Below are 9,480 nucleotides of genomic sequence, written 5' to 3'. Positions count from 1 at the left end.
TCAGTCCAGATAATACCAACAATTTTCAGTTCATATAACCAATTTCAGTCCGGCCAGTACACATTCAAACAAAGACCTAAATAGCATTAACGAATCAAATATTCAGATACACAAATCCAAAGCTGAATCAAATTAGATCTCATGCTTCAATTATAGGTTCACCCTTCATATTTCAGTTCATAGCTATCAAAATCAAGCTGTGTACCTGGAGATGTGAGATAACAAAGGGGAAGAGAGAGGTCAGCGGTAGGGCATGTGAGCACGTGATTTTTGCCCTACATGAATTACTCCCATAATTTCAAAACAAAATAATTTTTTTTCAGTATTCACAATATTGTGTATTTTTGTGGCATTTTATGTTAATTGTTTGCATTTTGTCTGTGCGTGTTAATTTTGAAAAAAAAATAATAAATACAAAAAAATATGTTGCATTTGCATTTAGGATTTACTTCTACATTTTAGGATTAAGGGAAAATTAGTTGTTTTATAAAATGGGAAAATCACAAAAAATAGTTTATTTTGCGCCTGTTAATTTTAATTTTGAATTTTGGTAGTTTTTCCTTTAATTTGTTTTTTTAATTAAATGTGGCAATTATGAGTTAATTAATTCAATTTGATAGGTTAATTTGATTTTTAATTTTAATCTAGGTTTTTATTTTAATTTTGGAAGAAGAAAAATGAATTAAAAAGGAACTAAAAAGAAAATTGAAGTGAAAGAGAAAGGAGTATTAATTGGGCCAAGTTTTATTTCACCAGGCCCCAAACGAATCCCCCTTGAGACCCAGCCCAAGCCTGCCCAACCCGTCCCCTGTAACCCGGTCCAGCAACCCCATTCAAAAACGACGCCGTTCTACCCAGGTGAATCTCATCCGTTGATCCTTCAAGATCCAACGGTTGAGAACTAAGTCTCAAATCCCTTATAACTGTCCGAAAATTAATTAATCCTAAAAAACCATACCCCTCTTCCTCGTACCGACGCCCCCCCTGTAACGCCGGTGCCGGCCACCCTCCTCCGCCCTAGCCCCACCGTCCCTCCGCCGTCCGCCGCCGGCCGAAAATCGTCGCCGCCGCCGGCGAAGCCCCAAATCCTCCCAAAATTACACCACCGGTTCTCCTCGTTCTCCTCTTTCCAACCTTGCCCTTGTTTTCCTTCGAATCTTAACCAATCGTTCCAAATATTAGATCGAAATTTCCGGCCAAAACACAACCTTGTCCAACCCACCCCAAATTAACACCACTCAACCACCATCACCTCCTCTTTCAAACCCTCTAAGCCCCGCCCCTCAAATCTGACCAGAACATCTCGAATATTGGATTGGAGTTTTCCGGCCAAAGTTCAAAGCAGCCTAATCGAGCCCAGATTAACACCATAGGACCGCTTGGTCTTCCCCTATCAGATCCCCATGGACGTTCGATTCAAATGTGACCGGAATGGTTCGAATTTCAATTCCAAAATTTTCCGGCGGAACCCTAGATAAGTTTTTCTCCAACAGTGTCCTTTCTTTGTTGTTTGCATGTGTTTAGTCATCAGTTGCCTTCTCGTGTTGCTTATTAGTTCTGATTTCTTTAGCAATTAGGTTAATTTCAGTGGCATGACTGTAGAAATTATACCAGTAAATTTTTTAATTTTGTGTGTTGCTTCATGACTAGTTCAATAATTCTTTTCATTCTGTTATAAGTTCAAGAAANCAGTTCATATAACCAATTTCAGTCCGGCCAGTACACATTCAAACAATGACCTAAATAGCATTAACGAATCAAATATTCAGATACACAAATCCAAAGCTGAATCAAATTAGATCTCATACTTCAATTACAGGTTCACCCTTCATATTTCAGCTCATAGCTACAAAATCAAGCTGTGTACCTGGAGATGTGAGATAACAAAGGAGAAGAGAGAGGTCAGCAATAGGGCAGTAGTGAACAACAGTAGTGACCAGCAGTGTTGAACAAACAGGGAGCAAATGATCAAAATACAGTTCAGAAAGGAATTCAATAGTCCATGAGTGTTTGAAGTCGAGCAGAATTAACAATTCAACCAAAACCAACTTGAATAAGCATCAATGACCTCAACAATGACCCAGGACCTTTAATAACCTCAGTGAACCCAAATCCAGCTTAAACGCAACAATTTCAACTTCAAACTCAGCCCAGAAATTTCGGAGCACTTCAATTACTAAGAGAGCTGATGAATAGCCTAATGTAACAGTAACCTTTTGTGATTTTCCATTGCTTTTGTTGTTGTTGTTTTTTTTTTTTTTTTTTGAATATTCTAAGATCTAAGAGAAGATTTCTGAATTCCTATTGATTTTGAAATTCAAAAATAGATTCAGATCTGTGGAGGGAGTTTCTTGGGGGGGGGGGGGTAGAGGGGGGTTGGGCTTCCCAAAACTTGCAAATGAAGGCAAGGGCGTGCCCTTTTATAGGCACAAATGAGGGAGTTTCAGATTTTTAACTTTACAAAAAGTCCCTGCTTTTATTTCTATTTAAACCTCTATTTATTGACTTGTGTCTCAAGTTACTACCCTTAAACTTCTAAAATTGCGACTAAAGTCCTATTTTAGAAGACTCTAGAGCATTCTAGTTTCAGCCACAACATTCTATGCATTTCAAAGTCCAATCTACCCCTGAATTCAACCTATAATTACCTACTTCAGTTAACTTGAACCCACCCTTTAACCACTAGTTAAACCAAANTGGATTTAATTAGACAGCCCAAGGCTGAGGTGGTTCTTCTACTTTTCTTTTTCAATTGCTTTTTTTTTTTAATTTCTTTTTGTGTTTTCATTTTGTATTTCTTTTTATATATTTTTCTAATTTTATTAAAATGCAAAAATTAAAATAAAGTCCTAATATATTTCAAAGTTAAACTAATTAAATCCTAAAATTATTTAAAATCTATTTCGTGACGAATTCACAATTAAACAATTAAAGTGAAAAAATGAACTATTTTTGTTATTTTCCTCGTATTTTGTTCTAAAACAAATTAACCCCTAATTAATCCTAAAATATGAAATTAGATCCTAAATGCAAATATCACGTGTATTTTTATATTTTTCATATGAATTAAATGCACAAATAAAATGCAAACAATTAACACAAAATAACACAAAATTCACAAAATTGCAAAATAATGGAAGAAATTTTGTTTGAATTTTTGGGAATAATTTACTTAGGGCAAAAATCACGTGCTCACAGACTCCACCGATGATCATGTTGAGAATGTGTTGTGGTTCTTCCGGTTCGTCTGTTTGTTAGAATCCCTGTTTCTAAAATGATTCTTGGCTCGGTCGCTCAGAAATTCTCGAAGGTGCCCGTTGTTGAATAACCAGGCTACTTTCTCTCTCAACTGTCGGCAATCCTCCGTTCTGTGGCCATGAGTTCCATGATATTTGCACATCTGGTTGGGATCTCTTTGGGTTGGATCGGATTGTAAAGGTTGAGGACATTAGGTATCTTTGATGCGTCCGATAACCGATACAATGGCAGCCGCATCAACATTAGAGTTAATATTCCGATAATCGTGGTGCTTCTTTAGGTCTGATAGGCATGTCGAAGCAGTCTTGCTCATTAGTCCTCGAGAGCTCTAACCTCGATCACTTCTCATTTCATTTTGCATAAAACTTTGCCCGGACCCACTGCTTCTACGATCTCCATTATATGGCTGGTACCGATCTTTGTTTGACATTGGTTCACGGTCAATATCTCTCTTGATTCTGTCGACGGGTCTGACAGGATAAACGGACCTGGAAGGAGCCCCAAGTTGATCATTTTCGACCCTGAGCTTTGATTGACACTGGTTATGCACATCGGCCCAAGTAACAGCCGGGTACTCTATCAAATTCTACTTCAACTGCTGTGAAGCCACCGAGCTTTGAACATTGAGTCTTTGGATGAAGGCTTGAACGGCCCAATCATCAGCGACCAGCGGTAGGTCCATCCGTACCATTTGGAATCGAGACACGAACTCTCTGAGAATTTCATTGTCTTTCTGCCTTACTTTGAAAAGGTCCGACTTCCTGGCCTCGAGCTTGATAGCCCCGGCGTGTGCCTTCACGAAAGAGTCTGCAAGCATAGAAAATGAGTCAATAGAGTTAGGTGGCAAATTGTGATACCATATCATAGCTCCGTTCAACAGGGTCTCTCCGAATTTCTTCAGCAAGACTGATTCGATCTCATCATCCTCTAAATCATTCCCTTTGATGGCACATGTGTAAGAGGTAAAATGCTCGTTCGGGGTCGGTTGTTCCATTGTATTTAGGAATCTCGGGCATGCGGAACTTCTTAGGGATTGTCTTGGGAGCCGCACTCGGGGGAAAAGGTTTCTGCACGAACTTTTTGGAGTCCAGGCCTTTCAATTTCGGTGGCGCTCTTGGGATTTGATGGACCCTGGAATTGTAGGTTTTTACTTTTTTGTCGTTTGCCTCGATCTTCTTCTCCCCCGACTCAATTCGTTTTCTCACTTCCTCGAGCATCTTCATGATTACCGGATTGGTCCCCGGTTCCTTCTCATTCGATCTACAACTTCCTGGGATGGCTCTGGCTCATCTACTTGGTGGGCGACTCTAGTTCTGGAGTTGGGCTATCATCGCCTGTTGAGCCTGTAACATTTCGAAGATCACCCGCAAGTTGATTCCACCATCTTCGCCGCCATGTGCGCTTTGAGCGGCCGATCGAACATCCCTACGGACGCTGTCCTCATGATCGGTAGGCAAATTTGCGTTGATAGCCACATGTGAGCTAACGTCGATTGGATCTGCAGCCAGGACTCCATCGAGATCGACCGGGGGCACGTCGTTCTCGGGTGCTACGTTATCGTTTTCACTGTGGTGGCTGAAATCATTGTCAACGTGCAGGGGTGCTGATTGAGAGTTCGACATTTTGATCGTAGAATCAAAGACACTCCAAAGAACAAATGTGAAATAGTGTGTGTTATGAAAATTTGTATCAAATAACCACTGTTATCCTTAGCCCCACGGCGCGCACCAAACTGTTTTACCCTCAAAATCGGATAACAATTGAATTTATACGCGATTTTAAGGATACGTGATCTAACTTGATACAAATTGAGAAATCAGATTTAATATTGAAATTAATGATAGAAAAGTAAATGCAAATCACACAAGTTGAACAATCTTTGCCTTGAAGGATGGTCACCCTCGAGTCAAAAGTGCCTTAATCGATATCGGAACGAATGATAAGATACTAAGAACTACTAATAACAGTATATTACTTTGGGATGCGTGTTAAAATGTCCGCAATGAATTATCAGACCCCCCCCCCTCCTTATATAGTAGAGGAGTCCTACTCTAGGTACATTTCCATAAAAGGTAAAAATCTCTTGATTTGCTAATTGCCGGTTCCTTGCCGATATGCGCCGAGATTCCAGCCGTTATATACGCCCGGTCGCGGATATTTCGGTCTTTTGTTTGTTATTTCCGAGCTTGCTCGAGTCTAAGGTCGATACCGGACTCAACGTTCCTCGAAGGCAGGTCTTCCGACCTCAGGTCCTAGCTCGGTGAGACTCGAGGTCAATCTCCAGTCCGTGATCGCCACGTTCTAAGCAAAATCTACCAAGTTGTAGTCGAGCTGGACTTCGACCGTATACAATTTCATTTATTGAAGTCATTGTTTTCAAGTAGTAATTTGGTAATAAAGTTTTAAAAAGTTATTGTTATTTTAGTTTCAAGTGAAATATCAAATTAGTAAACTTAAAGGTGTATCGAATGAGCCCGAAAGTTTTGTTTATATGTCAGCATTTCACTTTTTGCAAAATATTGAACTTTTAATATTGGCCAGTTAGACTCAAGCATTTGCAGATATTGAACTGAAATCGTTGAACTTCAAATAGAATATTGAAATATTGATTCAAAGGTGTATTTCAAGTGTCAAAGGTGAATAGCACTCATAAATTTCTCACGTGAAGTGAATGTCATATCTGCGCACAGCTTTAACTTTCTTAAACATTTTTCAGCTTCAATTTCTTAACTCAAAGACTGAAAGACCAAGCAGACGCCTACTTAATGACCTAAATAAATACTGTAGAAAGTTTGAAGGCAGCAAGCAAAGGAAGCACCATTTAGAGCATAGGCGGACCCAAGATTTGAAAATCGAAAACACATTCTTGAATTTAACCAAAATCTGCTTTATATATATGGTGCATATCATTAATATATTACTATTGTATAAAGATATATATATATATATATATATGTGAAATTTTTGCCATACTCTACAGTTGTTAGTGACTTTTCTCTGTATAGCATAGGTCTGCCTCTGATTTAGATAGGTCTAAGTGGTCAACAGTGAAACAAGTGATGGAGCTTCTGCTCCTTGCTGATGCAATCAGAGCATCACTTCCCTTTATTTTACTCTGTTTTTTATTTGGTTGGGCCAAAAGTTACAGCCAGTACAATATGATGCAGCTGTAGATACGTACTAATTTTCAGGACGGTGAAACGTCATCGTTGATGACAAACATGTGAACTGAATGTCACTTTCGTCATCTCTAACCTTTGGACAACGAAATCTAGTCGCCGTCCTTTCTTATCCATACAACCCAAAACTACCATGCTGCACAAGTCTCACGTCTTAGTAGCTGCAAGTAGAGATTCATAAACAATTTCACTATCGTCTTTAAAAACTAGAAATTGAACAGATTCAAAGAGAACGCTAGAGAATTCTCTATTGGCCCTCCTAGTACCATTCTTATTTCAAGCTAACAATATTATATATCCCAAAATGTGACTGGTAATTATGCTACATGTTATAGTGATCAGGGGAGGATGTAGCTATCACACCGGTTCAATTGAACTAATAACTTTCGATGCGGAGTACAAATTTATAATGTACGAAATATTACTAAAATTGTAATAAATTATAGATATGAACTCATAATTTTGAGAAATAATGGATTCAATACTAGAAACCTCAAATGTTGAACCATAAAACCATTCTTTTTGGCGCAGTCTTTCCTTTTTCCGCTAGCTGTCCGACTAGTGATTGCATTTATACTTCACATTTCACAACCGATAACTCAAAATTCCAAAATTAATTACCTTAGATATTCTCCCATATAATGTAGCCCTCTAGCATGGGCTTCGGTCTAGTGTGATTTTGCTTTTTCAGAAATCATTGCTAAAAGTAAAAATTTAATTCCACCTAACTTACATCTGAAGATCATCATACATTATGTCCCAAGCTCCACAAACATATCGCGAAGAAATACAATAGATTCATCTAGACCATACCTAAAACCCCATGTGAAGAGATAAGAGTACTGGAGAAAAAGCCAGGGAGGAAAATCCAAAAATTATTTATACAATATACAACCAACAAAAAAACTTCTAAGGACCTCGAAGTAAATAGATTGTCACACTATTCAAGGAATGATGGGACCAAAAGCCTGACACTCCGATAATGATTTCTGTTCCCCACCTTCACATAAAAATAATCTCAACGGGCACCGGTACAAACAGTTGTCCCCTAATCTCACTGTTACTGAACCCGGTTTTAGCTCCAACATTGGACCCGGTATGGGTCCGAATAAGTAATTCCCTCCTAACAACAGTCTCTCAAATTGTGATACCCCTTGACCCGGCACCACCATTTTTAATGAATATTGGACCGGTATCATACCCGACAACTTGTTGTTCTCTAGTGATAATGATGATAATCTGGGCATTAAACCCAAGAACCCGGGTAATAACCCGCGGATCTCATTGTTGCTCAAGTCTACTGCAATCAACTGACTGTTTTGTAAGAAGTTCCCGGGTTGTTGAACCGACCCGTATTGGTTATACGATAATGTGAGCTGCTCAAGAGAGGGGTGGGTGAAGAGACTCGCTGGAACTGACCCACTGAGTTTGTTGTGACTCAGATCAATAACTTGTAAGAAATTCAGTCCGGCGAGACTCGCCGGAATGTTACCTTCTAAGCTGTTGTTTCTCATTGCAAGCTCGATGAGAGATGCCGGGAAAGTCGCCGGAAGTTGGCCGGAGAAAGCATTGTCACTTCCATCGAGGAAAAACAAATTATTTAACTGACCTAAATCGGGAAACTCGCCAGTGAGCTTATTGGCTTGAAATTCGAGCCTTTTTAAATTCTTGAGACCGTTGAAAGTTGAGGGTATTGTTCCCTCAAGGAAATTATTATCAAGGTAAAGTTCTTCAAGGTTTGAAAGTGAGCCTAGAGAACTGGGAATTGAACCAGAGAACGAGTTTCTTGACAAAGTGAGTCGTTGAAGACGAGACAGATTTGAGAGTGAGTCCGGTACTGAACCAGTGAAGAAAGTATTAGTGAGGTCCAAGGTTTGGAGATAAGGGAGGTCCCAAGAGATTGAAGTGAGTGAACCAGAGTAACCCGCCTGGTCAAGAGCGACTTCAGTGACTCGGCTAACTGAGGATATGACAATGTCACAACGGAGACCACAGGTGAATTTTTCACCGGAGAGATTGTCACAAGGGTCTACAGAGAAATCCCAAGAGATCAGGCATGAGCCAGGTGTCATTGAATTGGAGTCGACGCTATTCTTGAGTTGCTTTAAGACTTCAATGTCTTGCCAGTGTGTTGTTGAATATGCATGCATGAACAGAACATGGAGAACTGTAAGGAATAGAATTGTAGAAGAAGATGAGAATACAGAGAATAATGAACGATCCATTTCTGCAAACTTTCCTCTCCGTTCGTTTTATTTTCCTGTTGGGTAGTGAGAATTGAAGAAGAAACTCCTTTAAGATTGGTTTTGAAATGAGTTCATGAGCATATATTAGGGTGTGGCCAATGAAGGGAGCAAAACAAAGAAAGGTGAAGAAAAAGTGAGAAAGGCCGAAGTGAACACTTGGCAAGGAGGAGTTTAAGGGGTATTTGTCTTTATTCTCTTTACTATCTCAACACCGCTAGTACGAAGAAAGAAGAAAAAATGTGAAATGTACTACTATATGTAAAAAAGAAGAAGTAAAGTTCAGTAAAATTAAATTTAAAACTAACAAATGTATTAAGAAGTATGTCTTAAAAATATCTATTTAATTAGAAAAATAATGAAAAATGTTTTGAAAAATTATTTAAAAGTTAGAGATGATTTGGAACAATTTAAATACAAAAAAGAAAAAGAAAAAAGAAAAAAGAAAAAAAGACATACAATTCGAGATAAAGGAGTACGCTAAATTTGGCACAAATATCTTGTGGTGAGAGAGGCTCACAGGAAAATGTCAGTGGAGTCTAATGCTCATTTAAAATTCCATATTTTGCTTATTGAAGATCAGAAGGTAAGGAAAAATGATAGCTCTCTGTGACACTGCCATTAAATGTTATGTAGGCAGAGAGCGGGGACAAGGGTCCCAATTTATGGTTGTTACTCAGTCGACAACGTTCATTTCAGGCTCTGATTTTCTTTTTTCATAACATATTTTACTAATTTCCGATGTTTTCCAGCTAATTGATGTTCTGTTCTTTTTCAATATTTATCTTATAACTAACCAA

General features: G+C 38.7%; 1 protein-coding gene across 1 annotated transcript; it reads right to left on the bottom strand.

The window, feature by feature from the left end:
* Positions 1–7,131: 7,131 nt before the first annotated feature.
* LOC109210983 (probable LRR receptor-like serine/threonine-protein kinase At4g36180) lies at positions 7,132–9,279 on the bottom strand. Its single transcript, XM_019374465.1, has one exon. It carries the CDS (start codon positions 8,660–8,662, stop codon positions 7,382–7,384), a length of 1,281 nt encoding a protein of 426 aa, XP_019230010.1. The 5' UTR covers positions 8,663–9,279; the 3' UTR covers positions 7,132–7,381.
* Positions 9,280–9,480: the final 201 nt, after the last annotated feature.

Source organism: Nicotiana attenuata, unplaced genomic scaffold, assembly GCF_001879085.1.
Source record: "Nicotiana attenuata strain UT unplaced genomic scaffold, NIATTr2, whole genome shotgun sequence".
Taxonomy (NCBI): Eukaryota; Viridiplantae; Streptophyta; class Magnoliopsida; order Solanales; family Solanaceae; genus Nicotiana; species Nicotiana attenuata.
Note: the sequence above shows the minus strand (reverse complement) of the source record. Positions and strands in the feature narration are given on the sequence as shown.